The sequence below is a fragment of the Hyperolius riggenbachi genome, chromosome 10 (assembly GCF_040937935.1).
Source record: "Hyperolius riggenbachi isolate aHypRig1 chromosome 10, aHypRig1.pri, whole genome shotgun sequence".
NCBI lineage: Eukaryota > Metazoa > Chordata > Amphibia > Anura > Hyperoliidae > Hyperolius > Hyperolius riggenbachi.
Genome location: NC_090655.1, coordinates 18,961,742 through 18,977,630, shown reverse-complemented (window position 1 = coordinate 18,977,630; position 15,889 = coordinate 18,961,742). Strand labels below are relative to the sequence as shown.

The following is a 15,889-nucleotide window of genomic DNA, read 5'->3' as shown; positions in this document are numbered from 1 at the left end:
GGTGATGTCATAAACGACGTCACGCTCATGCGCAGAGAGTGCCCGGCAACAGGAGGGCGATCCAGGACGTGCTCTGCCAGGCAGCGCAGGCGTACTACTCCGGGTCAGTGCGACCTGGAAGTAGTAAAAAACCCAGAGATGTTCGCCGGGCGAACAGTTCGCCACATCTCTACTCTTTATACATTAAACAAGTGACACGCTTGCACTTCATATACCTACCTACAGAGTTTTGTCCTGCTGGACTGAGTGTGTGTTCATTTTAGTTCCCTAGTATACTTTCTTCTCGGCTAGTGTGTTGGTGCCTTCCAATTGTCAAGGTATTAGCAGGAATTAACAGTTACCAGTAGGGATCCTGTGAAATGTAGTCTTCTGTCGCAGACAGGCAGCTAGTACAAGAAGCAGCATCAGTCTCTTCCGACAGCCTACTGTTACGAGAGGTCAATGTGACTAGAGAGAGGAGGCTGTCAGGATATTAAAACTATATGTATTTTTTTTCTAAGTTTTATTCGAACCTAATCCTAGGAGGATCAGTAATGTTTTCTAGGGTTTACTAGGAACTAAGTGCTCTGCTTAAAGGGGAACTTCAGCTTAAACAAACATACTGTTATTAAGTTACATTAGTTATGTTAATTAGAATAGATAGGTAATATAATCTTTTACCCACCCTGTTTTAAAAGAACAGGCAAATGTTTGTGATTCATGGGGGCTGCCATCTTTGTCATGGGGGCAGCCATCTTTTTGGTTGAAAGGAGATGACTGGGAGCATGAGTCACAGTTCCAACTGTCCTGTGTCCTGATAACCTCTCCCAGCTGCACACACTAGGCTTCAAATGTCAAATTCAAAATATATAAAAAAAAATTGCACCAAAACAACAGAACGAGAACAACATCAGAAATCCCATCAAGCTTTGCCCAGCATAAGGGGAAAACTGCCCGGGCAGTTTTCTTCTGTGCAGCTAAAAATGAGGCTTGTATAAGAGAAACAAAGTTCTGATGCTGTGAAACTGTTAAAGACACCAGGCCTTTTCAGTGCTGCTGAGTCGATTTTTAATCTGGAGGTTCCCTTTAAAAAAAAAAAACCAGGCCCAGCCACGTCATCAAGTGAGGTTACTGACAAACAAACCATTCTGAGACATGCACAGTGCCCGGCGTGGTCTGGTCTACACAGGGGAAGTGAGATAAGTGTCATGAAGTCAGTAGTGGATGTGTTATTGGTTAACAAGGTTGTGATGTGTAAGTGTGCGCCCTGCTCCTCCGCAGATGGAATATAAGAGGGCCCTATCCATCATTTATTCTATGGCCGCACTCTGAACCTGCCCAGCAAGAATAGAAGTCTTTCAGTCTTCTATAAAGAAGGAAATTCCATTGACATACCAAGGTCAATCACCATCCAGATGAACTTGAGAATGGATACTTTTCAGGGCCTGGAAACACTTTCACTATTCTTTTTCCCATTCATGCTTTTCATAGGCAAAAACATCATTTTTGAGTTGGTAAATGTAATCGTAGAATTGACAAATGTCTTGACAGTGGCGGTGAGCCTTCAGATTCATTTTTCGATCGAGGAGACTGTTTGGATTCGGAGCGGAGTTCCCTTGTTCATTGATAGACGTTATGTTGAACATTCCAAAACCCCCGTACACTCGCCTCGTTATACTGCTTAAGAAAACACGCCACAAAGCTCTATGTTTTAAGAGAGCCAAAAACACACGGATTGTATTACATAATTGGTCAAATCTATTAATACGTAATCAGATAGTTGTTGATTATGCATCATAAAAAAAGGAGAAAAATAACGTCCACGTGTTAAGCCTAAACCGGGTTATGGATGGGAACGCTCATAAAAATAAAAACGGCACTTTTTGAACGTTTATATACCTGATGGAGAAAGTCTTTCTTCTTTGGCTCCTGAGAAAGGGCTTCTTGTGTTTTGAGTAGATATGGTCAATAAGGGGGAAAAAACTGTTTGAGTTAATGCAGATATAAGGATAACCGAACTGACATGTGACAAGATGAGATAAACGTGTATGGACAGTGCCTAGCACACAAATAACTATGCTGTGTTCCTTTTCTTATTTCTCTGCCTGAAATAGTTAAATATCAGGTATGTAAGAGGCTGACTCAGTCCTGACTCAGACAGGAAGTGACTACAGTGTGACCCTCACTGATAAGAAGTTCCATCTATAAAACACTTTCCTAGCAGAAAATGGCTTCTGAGAGCAATAAAGAGATAAAAAAAGGGGAATTTCTTATCAGTGAGGGTCACACTGTAGTCACTTCCTATCTGAGTAAGGACTGAGTCGGCCACTTACATACCTGATATTTAACTCTTTCAGGCAGAGAAAGAAAAAAAGGAACACACCATGGTTATGTGTGTGCTAGGCACTGTACATACCCATGTCTATCTCATCATGTCACATGTCACTTCGGGTATCCTTTAAGCAAAGATGCATAACTTTGCATACATTTGCATAATTATTTGCATCTCATTGGTCATTCTTACTTGAGAATGTTTAGAGTGGCTACAGAATCATTGACCTCCACTGTTCATTATTCTTTGGTATGCTGAAATGACAGATGCGGAAATCTACTTAACTACAACTAACTATTGTTATGGCACAATCTACAAGACATTCTTATAACATGCAAGTCTCCATTAACCTAGGACAGGCATTAAACAGAGCCAATCAAAGACTCTCATATATGATCTTCCCAATGATTGGCTGTCCATTAACCATTAACCATTAACCAAGAACTTAAAGAAACTGAGCCAGTTTCTTTAAGTTCTTGGGTCAGTAGAAATTTGCATGTTATGAGAAATCCCTGCACATTGGGTAACCAATGGGACATCACACTTTAATGGTTTTTTTTGGCCACACCTACCAGTATATTCTGTTAAAGTATCATTATACAGAAATGGTCAATGAGACGGTATTTTTTTCCGATGTGGTACTCCTAATTTGCATATTAGGAGATTTTTTGGGGGGTCATTACTAATAAATAACAGGATCATTTTCAAGTACATGCTGGCTTGTTTTCACATAATAGGGAGGTTGCCTGGTCACAGTTAAATTTCGGTTCCCTGAAACCTGGTCACTTGGTAATTCTTCTTATGTCTAAGTTGCATGGTAGATGCTAAAATAAATACATCCTAAAGTTCCAAGATCACCGTACTGTATTGGTTAGTTAATGCGTATCTTCTTTGAAATCTAGACATTTCACTTTGTAAATAAAGTTATGTTTATTATGTTTCTCTTTCTAAGATTTTTCTTGTTTCTTTTTGCAGGTTGTGGTATCGACAACAGTCAATGTGGACGGCCATGTGTTGGCTGTCTCAGACAACATGTTTGTACACAACAATTCCAAACACGGAAGGCGGGCCCGTCGCCTTGACCCCTCAGAAGGTACGGCTCCTTCTTATCTGGAAAATGGTAGGCACACATTTACATGTCCTTTTTTTCCTTTGCAATGTTTTTTTATTTTTTTATTTTAGACATCAAGCTTTATTTTGACTACACAAGTACATCTATTTTGTCACCTCAATTCATTGATCAACAGATAGATGGAGAGAACACAATATTTTTAAGATCTGATTTGAAAGGGCGATTAATCGATTCATTCAAATTAGCCTCTACCAGTCATTTTTTTTTCAAATTCTGCCTGTTTTTACCTTCAATAATTTACAACTCCTTCTGCCATTTGTTCAAATCATTCAATTTTTATTTATTTTTTTTTCCTGCTTTTTCTTTTTTTTTTTTTTGGCTTCAGCTTTTTTTCACAGCTTGATTTAATTTGATATTTTTTTGCTGGTCACAGAAAAGAGGCACATTCCTAATAGATGGTTGAGAAACACATGACCAAATCTCAAAGGAATTTACTATGAGGTCAGTTTCCTGTCACTGGGCCTTTGAGCTACAGATGGGAGACAGTTTGTGAAGAGAAATGTAAAGCGTTTTTTTCCTTTTGCTACATCTTACAGACATGGATTGGTGGTTTTGGGGAAAAGATTATAGAACATTTTTTTTTTTAAGAGATAAATATATTTTTTTCTTTTTTTAAAGAACAGGTAAAATTATTCTCTTCATGGAGGCTGATTTTTTTTCTATTTCTAAAGTAACAAAGATTTTTTTTTATAGTAAATTATTAGTGTACAGGTGGCGTTATCAGCTTTATAGTGACAAATATCTATGCCGTCTGATACAGAAAATTTGCAGCATGCTAAGAGTTTTGTATTTCAAAACTCCGATACCTTGAAAAAAAAAGAGATCATCAAAGTCACAGAAATGAACTTTTTCACTGCACAGACCATCAAACGTAAACACTACTGGAGCCCTTATTCAATTCATTTTTTCTCCAGACTTTTCTCCTAAGAGTTCATTTTTCTTCTTCTAATCAATACAACGTTTCAGCACCCTACAAAGTACCAAAAAGTAGATGTCAATTTTTTTTTGCTTTTTGGTGGCTTAAAAGACAATCTTGATAAGGTGTGAAAATATCAGAAAAACTTAGGAGAAAAAGTGAATTCAATATGGGCCTTTGAGTGGATAATTTGAAGGGTTATTTCACAGTGAGAAATGTATGATTATCTTGGAATTTTGAAATTATAACAACTATTCTCCTAACTCCTTCACAGTTATGCCATGGCTGAAAGTAAAATAACTAACAGCTTTTTTGGTCGGTGGCTGTGAAACAGTTAGGAATATTTTTGAAAGTGTTCTTTTTGAATGTAAAACGGTACCCAAAGAAACACAGAACGATGAGAGCTGTTATACTTTCCAAAATCGAAGGAATAAAATCTCATATATATCATTTTTGTTGACTTAATGCAAATTAATCTCTGTATCAACTGTATACATTGCTGTAATATCACAGAGTCTTACATCTTTGTGTTTGGGAGATGCTGAAACTATCCTGGCAAACATTACTAAATTGGAAATGTTGCCCACAACTGACACATGATCAACCTCATTGTAATAAAAGGGTTAAAAAGTATAGCTGACATCCCTTCAAATGGACATTTACCCTTCTGCAAAGATATAAGACTCATGGCAGAAAAGTTAAGAATAGTGTTGGGGATGCCTAAAAGTTTTTATCTGGGAAAAGCAGTGAACCAATTACATCAGCAAGGAAATGACGACGTTGAGAGAGAATCTCAGTTATAAGTGTGGCAACATTTTTGTGTTTTATTGTAAAATATTACATGAAATCTTTTTTTCCATGAAAATTAATTTAATTCTTACTGACCTGACCTTTAGACATTTATACCGGACTAATTGCAAAGTGCTTGTCTGGCCTGTACCTGCTAAGCGATTTTTCAGACGACCTGCATTTTTTTTGAGCATTTCCTGATCTCACGACTTGAATACAGGCACAAACGACATTTGGCAACGCACAGCGATAACGATCTTCGTGACAGATCAGATCTTTGAGATCCTCCGCAACTCCAGTGCAGAGTACCATGATTGCTTGACTTCCCGTTCGCACCTGTCATGTGCTATTGTGTGACGGCATGTGTTCCCGCGGATAGGAAGATGGATCAGGGAACCTCGTTCATTGGGAGGCACCGCTTTGAGGTTCCCCAATCCATCTTCAGGTGAGTATTGAGCTTAAAGGGGAACTCTAACCTAAACAAACATACTGTCATTAAGTTACATTAGTTATGTTAATTTAAATAGATAGGTAATATAATCTCTAACCCACCCAGTTTTAAAATAACAGGCAAATGTTTGACTTCATAAGGGCAGCCATCTTTTTGGTTGAAAGGAAGTGACAGGGAGCAGGAGACACAGTTTCAACTGTCCTGTGTGCTGATCACCCCTCCCAGTTGCTAGGCAACGTGAATAACAACATAGGAAATCCCATCATGCTTTGCACAGCATCAGGGGGAAAAAAGCCCGGGCAGTTTTCATTGATGGGGTGGAGCTTAGCTAAAAATGCAGCTAAAAATGAGGCTTTGGTAAGAAAAACAAAGTTCTGATGCTGTGAAACTGTTATAGAAACACCAAGCCTTTTCAGTTCTGCTGAGTAGATTTTTAGTCCAGAGGTTCACTTTAAAGTAATCTATTATTATGATTAGTCCATGTCACAATCTGGGGCAGCTTTTAGAGGGTGGGGGTGATTCCTTTACCATTATAGTTTGGCTAGTGTGAGGCAGCTGCAGCACCCAAAGAAATCCATACAATTATTATTGATTTAAAAAGTTCCAACATATTCTGTGGCGCTGTACAGAGTAAGAACAACACATGGGGTACATAGTTATTCAGACAGTGCTATAAACAAAACATAGACACTGGTAAATAACACAGAACTGATACACATAGTAATTACAGTTACAATTGTAACTAGATGAATAAAATGTATAGCAAACTCCAAGACAATTCAAAAGGATGAGAGAGCCCTGCCCCTATGAGCTTACAATCTAAAGGAATAGGGAGAAAGAGGTGGGGTAGTATATGATATTTATAACTAGAGGCAGTGTGTTTTTGGTTATATTTAGTAAGGAGTACAAATTGGCCAGAGGAAGCACTTAAAGAGAAACTCCAACCAAGAATTGAACTTTATCCCAATCAGTAGCTGATACCCCCTTTTACATGAGAAATAGAATGATTTTCACAAACAGACCATCAGGGGGCGCTGTGTGACTGATTTTGTGCTGAAACCACTCCCACTAGAGGCTCTGAATACCGCGGTACTCCTGGCAAACTGCCACAATGTAATTATGTTCACAGACAGGAAATGGCTGTTTAGAGCTGTCTAACAGCCAGAACAGCTAGAAACAGCTACATAACATGCCCACAGTAACAATGTCACCATGTAATACATGTCAGAATGTGAATCTGGGAGAGGAAAGATTTTACAATGAGCAAACACTGACTAAATCATTTATACATAATTATGGTAAAAATGAAGCACTTTTTTTATTACATTATTTTCAGTGGAGTTCCTCTTTAAAGATTCCAATGGTTGGAGAGTGACAGATGTGTTTTGGAAGGAGATTACAGAGGAGGGGCGAGGCACATGAAAAGTCTTGTATACGTGAATGCGAGGGGTGTGATTCTAGAGGAGGACCAAAGGAGGTCATGTGCAGATCTGAGATTGTGGTTAGGGTGGCATCGGGAAACTAGTGAGTGGGGGAAAGATTGTGGATAGCTTTGTAGGTTGGGGTTAAAGTGAACTAAGCAGCTCCTGGCTTCAAATAGCTGCAAGGGCTGTCATTGTTCAGAAGCTCAACCCCTGCTGTTTTACAACTAGCATTGTCCAGGCTAGGTGTGAAATTCTTCAATTGTAACTGATGTTTTCTGTTTGAAGTACAATGGGGGTTTGTTTGTGGTCAGTTAAGTCTAATGAGGTGATTTCTTATCTGTGTTCCACAATCTCCTGCTCAGGGACCACAGGTCCTTTGCGGACGGACAAAGTGGCTATTTTAACCCTTAGATGTAAAAAAATGAGGTAAATTTAAAGTTGTTTTTTTTTTAATAATAAACCACATTTTTAGAATGCATTTTTAATTTGCTATAGAGCTGCCCTGGGTGTTAAAAATGATGTTCGGTTCACTTTAAGAGTTTGAAATGGATCCTCACCTTAATTGGCAGCCAATGAAGAGCTTGAAATAAAAACACTGGGGGAAATGTACAAACCCTGTAGATCATGTCCCTGTGGGATTTGCACCCCAGGCTGTAGAGCTGCAAGCCAGAGGGGCAACCACCACTGTGCTGCCCCACTTATGCTTGGCAAAGGACAGAGAATAAATATATGTTGAACTGTTCAAATAAAAATCTGCTCTCACTGAGCCCTTTGAACTGGTTTACCCTGCGATAAAACAAAGAACTGGCGTACCCAAAACAACCAGGTTGGACTATTATCAGCGTTAAGTGTAATGTAATTTAGATATCAAAATAAGAGTGCAATTTACAATCTGCTGTGCAGCCCCCAAAAAATAAAATAAACTAATTTGTTTTTCTGCAATAATGACTAAGGTAAAAGAGAACAAAATATAATAATTAGAGGTTGCCCAGAGCACAAGAGTCATTATGTACTATGACGTATTGTTTATCCCTTTCATATGTGCTGAAGGTAGGTGTATGTTTTGCCTAGCAACCAGCACTAATGAGGTTCACAATTAAGAAGGTTGGATCCTCTCCCCTAGTCCTCTCCTTCCCCAGGGAGATGGAACTGGCAACATTATAGGTTCAAGTAAGAAAGCTCAGCCCCGTGGTGCTGGGTTTTGGTAGAGGTCCAAGCTCAGCCTCCCACTAATGAGCTATTATAATCTTAGCAAAACACAAGTATTTATTTTTATAAGCTGTGTGAAAAAAAATATGCCCAACTCTTTGCAGAAATTGATTTGTTTTTTAGCAGAAATTAAAGAGCGTTCATTTTAATATGGCTTCGTATGTTGTGTGCAAAGCAGAAACTGTTCTCATGCCGAAGGATAAGGGTGGAAGATTTTATTCAGCTCACTACTGCAAAGAATTGCACAATAACAATGGGTTGTACAGACCATGAGGGCAGGTCTCAGAATTATTTTTTTAATTTTTTTCAAGCCCATTTATACATTTTTATTTTCACTTTGGTATAATGGGCTCAATGTTCATAAAGAACGTTTTCCGATTATTTTCATTTTTATCTCCAGTTGGGGGCAGCACGTTAAATAAGCAAGCGGCCATCCCTGAGGGGACTGAGAAGTTTGTTATACGGAGTTGTTTTACAGTATTCTCTTTAAATTCAACACAGTTGCCATTTTTCACAGTTTTAACGTTTGAGGCCTCCTGCACACTGCCAATCCGATTTGCGATTCCGATTTTCCCTGGATGCTATGAAAACGAAAATGCAGAAAAAATGCAGCGTGCAGTCCCAATTCAAAATCGGAATCACATGTGGAAATCGATTAAAAATGGCAAATCGGAATCAGAATCGCATGTAGTGTGCAAGAGGCCATATGGTGTAATATCAAGATGAGTTGAATATATTACCGAATGGTATACCAAAGATAATAAAATCTCGCGCTCCCACAAGGTGGTGTACCCGCACAGTCACCCAATGTTTTCTGCCAACGCTGCTCTATGATTGGAGCGTGATGATAAACTAAAAAAGAAAAGGGCGCTCCATAGCATAAAACCAGAGGGGACTTTTATAGCACAAATAGAAAACGTACTTACAGAAATTCTGTAGACAATGGCATAAATTGCTATTGAGGGCTGGATCCTGGAATAACAGCCAGCAGGTCAGCCGAACAGCGCGTTGTCCATGCACAGGACAATCTGCGGTGAGTTGGTGGGTGGATCCTATGCTGGACATGCCCACAGCGTCATTACGCGTTTCGGCGTCACTGCCTTCGTCAGATGCCAGTTGTTGTACCAGGATCCAGCCCTCAATAGCGATTCATGCCCATTGTCTAGAGAATTTCTGTAAGTAGTTTTTCTATTTATGCAATAAAAGTCCCCTCTGATTTTCTGCTACTGAGCATTTTTTTTTCTTTTTTACCGAATGGTATAGTATGGTCTTTACAGAACAATTGTAGGTTTATTAATACTATATTATTTGCATGTCTAAAACCCTCATGGAAGTAGTGTTAATAGGGTTGGTGCTTTTTTGGTAGGTTTTTTTTTTTGGGGGGGGGGGGGGTAGTTTTTGGGTAGGTATTTTTGATGGGACGACAACCTATTGCTTTTTGCCAACCACTTTTTTTCTTATAGTTTTAAGTACTTAACTTTTTTCCTGTGTAAATTAAGCCTCAAACTCTTTACCCTAAAATTACACTTTAAAAAAAAAAAAAGTATTTTTCTATTTTACACGGTCTCCCTTGTGTTTTGAAAAATCCTTTAGAATAAAATTTCACAGTGTAAAATATTGTTAAAACCTGCAAGCATTCTAAAATTAAAAGCACTTAAAAAACCCTTGTTTTGTATATATACCTGCGTGGATCCCTTTCCTGCTAACACCTCATTATCCAATAATCTAATGTTCACCAGCCGTACACAGACTCTCCAGTCCTGGCCATTTCCAAGTAGACTAATTCCCCCTGCTGATCCAGTGGCCAGCTGCCTTGGAAAATCTCCCGTCTTCACAATAGCATGGCAAATTATTGCAGTAGTTAAAAATAAAGCCCAGAAAAGGCAGCGACCCTTTCTTTTCTCGGCCCAGAAACAAAAAGGGAGGATATTTCTCAAACCTGGTATTTTTTTTTTTACATTTTTTTATTTTTTTCTCCTTGTCACTTTTTCCAAAAATGACTTACTAACTGTATAAACCTTAAGCAACTTGTATCGCAGCAGCAGCAGCACCACCAGGCCTGCAGGACAGAAATGATTTGCATGCCAAGTACTTGTAATGCAGTTAGTTTTATGCAATAACGACAACTGAATCCAGGCTGCAGGGTTTTAGTGAGTTAAAGGGAACAGATGGCCCTAGGAGAGGTAAAAAGGTATAATCCTATCAGCTGGAGTATCAGCCAGCCATCTGGACATCCTAAGCACAATTACAAGACATTTTAGCAGGCAGAACAAAGGAGTCTTCATGAGGCAAGATTAGGCCTGTTTGAGTGCTTCAATATTGTGAATTCAGAGTAAGGTGACAAATTCTGTGATATTACTCCTGAGACCTCGCCTGATTAATCAGGACCTGTCATCATGAGGATGTTTACTAATAAAATACTTGATTCGATGGCAAAAAACAAACAAAAAAAACAAACAAAATAGAATATCATTTGTTTATAATAATGCATGATGATATTTTTCATGTAGTAAAAAAAATAAATAAAATAAAAAAGACCGTGTTTATTTGAGCGTTGTTTTGCGTAACTGATAACAGCCAATTAGAGGTCACGTGGACAGATTTAACTCACACAACTGACGAGGTGATCACAGCATCACAAATTACAAAATAGATGGTTTAATAATAATAATCTGAACATTTATATAGCGCTTTTCTCCTGTCGGTCTCAAAGCGCTCAAGAGCTGCAGCCACTGAGACGTGCTCAGGAGGCCACCCTGCAGTGTTAGGGAGTCTTGCCTTGAACTCCTTACTGAATAGGTACTTGACCTAGCCAGGATTCAAACCCTGGTCTCCCATGTCAAAGGCAGAGCCCTTAAACAGTAAACTATCCAACTATCAAACTAAAAATGAAAAGCTCCTTTAATTCAGCCCTAATCATAGCAGAGATTAATGGTCACCATAATTTTAACCTGCTTACTTTATTTTTGACAAGACTAGACACAGAACATTTGTATTGGGCTTTTCTCCCTGTGGACTCAAAGCACCAAAGCTGCAGCCACTAGGGTGCGCTCCATAGGTAGTAGCAGTGTTAGGGAGTCTTGCCCAAGATCTCCTCACTGGTACTGGCTAAGAGAACAGGAAGAGCTGAGATTTGAACCCTGGTCTCCTGTGTCAGAGGCTGAGCCCTTAACCAGTACACTATCCAGCCACTCTTGTGCACATAAGCCACGCTCACTAGACGGTAATCTTAGCAGGAGCTTTCAGATGAATGCTAGGTACACAAAGTACATCTTCCTGTTAGATCGACGGGTCGCACAGGTTATTTCTGACTTGTGCGATTGTCTCCCGGTCGATAACTGGATTGATTTCATGAAGCAGCACGATGGCTTAGTGGTTGGGCAGCACAGTGACATAGTGGGTAGCGCTCTCGCCTTGCAGCGCTTGGTTCCCGGATCGAATCCCAGCCAGGTCAACATCTGCAAGGAGTTTGTATGTTCTCCCCGTGTCTGCGTGGGTTTACAGACAAATATATTGGCTTCCCCCTAAATTGGCCCTAGACTACGATACATACACTACACGATACATACATAGACATAGGACTATGGTAGGGATTAGAGTGTAAACCCCTCAGAGGGACGTTTAAGTGACTAGACAGTATACTCTGTACAGCGCTGCGTAATATGTCGGCGCTATATAAGTAAATAAATGATCTGAGAATTGATCCCGTTATCAATCGGGAACAGGTTGATATAACTTCCCGTCATATTACCGTCAATCAGATGGGAAATTGCATTGTGTGTACCTAGCATAAGCACGTCAAAGCTGCTAGTCTTTCAACTAGTGTAGGTGTGTAAAATACAAAAAAAAGTAAGTATTGTTCCTTCTCTGTGAAGGTAAATATGTATGCTGATAACTAATGCAGGAAGATAGCTGGGCAGGCTGTATTTCAGAGTACAGATTTGTGCATTGAAAAGTATATGTAGGTAGAAAAAAAACAAAGTCTTGTAAAAGTAATACCTTTTAATGGCTAACTGATAAAGTGAAATAATGCAAGCTTTCTAGGGTCTAGTCCCCTTCTTCAGGCATATTTCTAGATGTTAGCTGTAGTAAAACACTGATGCAGAGAAATGGCAAACATGGAGATGGCAGTTGTACTGGTTGCTGTTTAGCAGTTAGATGTCAGGTGATCAGCAGGCTGGAGCCAGTGAGCTTATGCAAGCAAACATGAAATCTAGCAGGTTTCTGAAGAAAGTGAAGCCAAGTCAATCATGTTACATAAGGAGTCATAAATCCCATTCCATGGATTGAAAAGTGCAATCTTTGGTTAAACAGCCCATACACTATACAGTATTTTTTCCTAATTCGACATATGTCAAATTCCACAAAAATCGTGGTTCCCCAACTTACCGCGATCGTCCCGTGGTTGACCTGTGGGCAGCATCCCATGATCAAGAGAGGTGTTTTATTTCCACGACCAACCTTCAATATGGATCATAATGACGACTGCGAGTAATGTAGATTGCTGGAAGACAAGGCACCGTAGTCGAATAGTATATGGGTAGCTATACAGGAAACCTATACCTGGTTACCAATTGAAATACAAAAGTATCAAAAACAAACATACAAACACAATTGCAAAATGATTTATAAAGGTATAAATACCTTGAGATTCTTCATATATTGAATCCCACCCTGCAAAATAGAATTTCACAAGAAGGAATAAGGGCCAATCAATTGTTAGCAGAACAAAATCTGTTTGCTTGAAACACATTCAAAAGGAATGTCCGCTTTTGTTCTCTGTTGGTTTTTATTAGATTCTTAAACAATACATAACTTTGTTTGCTGCAATTTTCAATCAAAACCAAATGCAGGGGGTTAGGCTAGAACTTATAATGGTGAACATATACAGCACATATTGCAGCAGTAAAAGGACCCCACTCAAAAGCATAGGTAACTTTCATTTCCTTAAAAAAACGTTAGACACCCGAACCTATAAAAACAACCAAAAAGTTCCTATTTATATACAAATTTCCTAGTAAACACAATGTGAAATAATAACTTACACAACTTATAATGGTATAATTGAGCACAATGCTCACATCACATATACTGTACTTAGTTGTACAAAGTTGTGCACACTGCTATCAAAAGTCGATTTGACGGTATTTTTTATGCAATATTAGATGTTTGTCACTTTTTCAAACATAAGACTAGAACGACTTGAGGCAGGAGAGGTAGATGTAAAAAAGTAAAGTGGGAGAGAGAGAAAAAAAACTTGAATTACAGCATGCACCATGCTATGAAGATTAACAAAACTAGCACTATGCTCACATTTCCCTCCTTGCAGCTATGGCAACAGCACTCTGACTGGAGTACACACTGCCCAAAACTTCCCACCTTGGTGCATGACCAATTAGCTGCTCAGTGCAAGGCCCCTTATTACTCTCATTATACACCTGGACTAATCAAGTAATCCTTAAAGGGAACCAGAGACGTCAGAAAAAAGATTTTATACATACCTGGGGCTTCCTCCAGCCCCATACGCACGGATCGCTCCCACGCCGCCGTCCTCTTCTTCCTATATCCGCCGGTACCGGGTCGCGTGGTTTCGGCCAGTCGACCTCAGCACGCGGCCAATTGTCCGCATCACAGGGGCTCCCGGCATACCCTTACGCGTGCGGCTGCATACTGCGCAGCCGCACGCATAAGGATATGGAGGGAGCCCCTGATCATGCGGACAATTGGCCGCGTCCGCCGGAAGTGACGGGACCCGGTACCGGCGGATCCAGGAAGCGGAGGATGGCGGCGTGGGAGCGATCGAGGCTTATGGGGCTGGAAGAAGCCCCAGGTATGTATGAAATCTTTTTTTCTTTTTCAATGTCTGGCGTCTCTGGTTCCCTTTAATGATTGATTGAATGATCATATATATTATGATCACGTTTCAATTGCTAATGATTTCAATATTGATCTTCTTGATACATTTTTAAGTTGATTATTTTAAAAGTGCAATTCCGGGGAAAAAAAATCGTCAGACATGATTCTGATATATAAAAAAGGAGTATGCAAGTGTTAAGAATTTTGTAATCCAGCAGCAAAAAACTAGGTGGCTTTTCCCTGTGTCTCCTACCTATCTTATCACAAGTGACTCATGCTGTCAGCACACCTTTCTGATCACTGAATGAGCCGGGAGGTGGGGTTTGAAAATGCAAACGAAACAGGAGGAAAGTGTCACCCTATAGCCCGATGTAACCCCCAGCTATGCTGCCTTTCTCTACAGGGGCGGATTTGTACTCTTTATCGCCCAAGGCCACTGTCAGCAGCCGCCCCCCTCCTGTATAGGTAGCCAGATGACCCCTCCCCCACTCTAGTATAAGAAGCCAGATGACCGTCCCTCCCTTCTGTATGGATAGCCTGATGACCATTCTCCCTCCAGTATAGGTAGCCAGGTGACCCTTTTCCCTAGTATAGCCTGCTGCCCACCCGCCCTTTGTCTTGTGGTGCCCTAGGTCATGGCCTATGTGGACTTTGCTTAAATCCGGCCCTGTTTTTCTATCTGTTTTAGTTATTTCAGAGGTCACAAAGGACATGCATTAGGAAATGGTGCTAGCCTATAGGGTGAAGTTTCACTTCTGTTTTATTTGCATTTTCACTACATTTCCCCCCTACCCCCGCCCCCCAACACACAAAATTACAACTACTACAATAACCAGAATTGTGGGTTGACTATGTGAGTCACTTGTATTTGACTTAGATTTCCTCGAAGCTTCATGCCTATGTGTTCTCTGTCTCTAGAGGTGGTCATACGCTTATTGATTTTTCCTATCGATATTGAGCCAGTTTAAACCACACTGAACAAGCATGCTTGAAATCGATGTAGCAGGTGATCTGACTGATCAATCGTTGGATATTCATTCAAAACTCGTTGATTGCTCTGGTGGGCGCAGATTGACCGCCCATAGCGCCACAGTGGATCGATCAATGCAACGATACATACTGACCTATGGAAGCCTTTTTCTGTAGGGGAAAGGGAGCAGCCTCTTCAGCCAGACAAATGAAGCGAGAGGGATATGGAGGCTGCCATATTTATTTTCTTTTAAGCAATACCAGTTACCTGGCTGTCCTGCTGATCCTCTGCCTCTAATACTTTTAGCCGTAGCCCCTGAACAAGCATGCAGCAGAGCAGGTGTTTCCATTATTGTCGGATCTGACTGAATAAGCTGCATGCTTGTTTCTGGTGTGATTCAGGCACTACTGCAGCCAAATAGCCCAGCAGGACTGCCAGGCAACTGGTATTGTTTAAGAGGAAATAAATATGGCAGCCTCCATATTCTTCTCACTTCAGCTGTCCTTTAAGGAAAGGGGAATTGCTTTCATTAGCCAGTTAACAAAATGTGATACCTTTCATAAGTGATCAGATGATCTATTGAGGACCAAGAGTAGATCGGCCCATGTGGGCAAAATGGACTTCAACTTTGATCTTATACAGACTTGGCAATACTCTAGACCAGGGATGTCAAACCGGTCCTTCGAGGGCCGAGGTCCTCACACATTTTTGACACAGCTCGAATTAATTGATGGGTCTGAATCAGGAAAGGTGTGGTCCATCAGGTAGAACACGTCCCTCTTTCTCAGTCCATCCTAAACACTGGCATGGATCTGGCCCTCCAGGCCTGGA

General features: G+C 40.2%; 1 protein-coding gene across 13 annotated transcripts in view; it reads left to right on the top strand.

The window, feature by feature from the left end:
* EBF3 (EBF transcription factor 3) overlaps positions 1-15,889 on the top strand; it is a 253,024-nt gene that overhangs the window by 155,017 nt on the left and 82,118 nt on the right. For 9 of the 13 annotated variants that reach the window (XM_068257657.1, XM_068257649.1, XM_068257650.1 and 6 more), the window contains exon 8: positions 3,287-3,431. In XM_068257657.1, coding sequence (XP_068113758.1) covers positions 3,287-3,431 — 145 coding nt within the window. The remainder of the gene's footprint in view (positions 1-3,286; positions 3,432-15,889) is intronic. The other 4 variants (XM_068257658.1, XM_068257651.1, XM_068257656.1 and 1 more) reach the window with 1 other exon arrangement.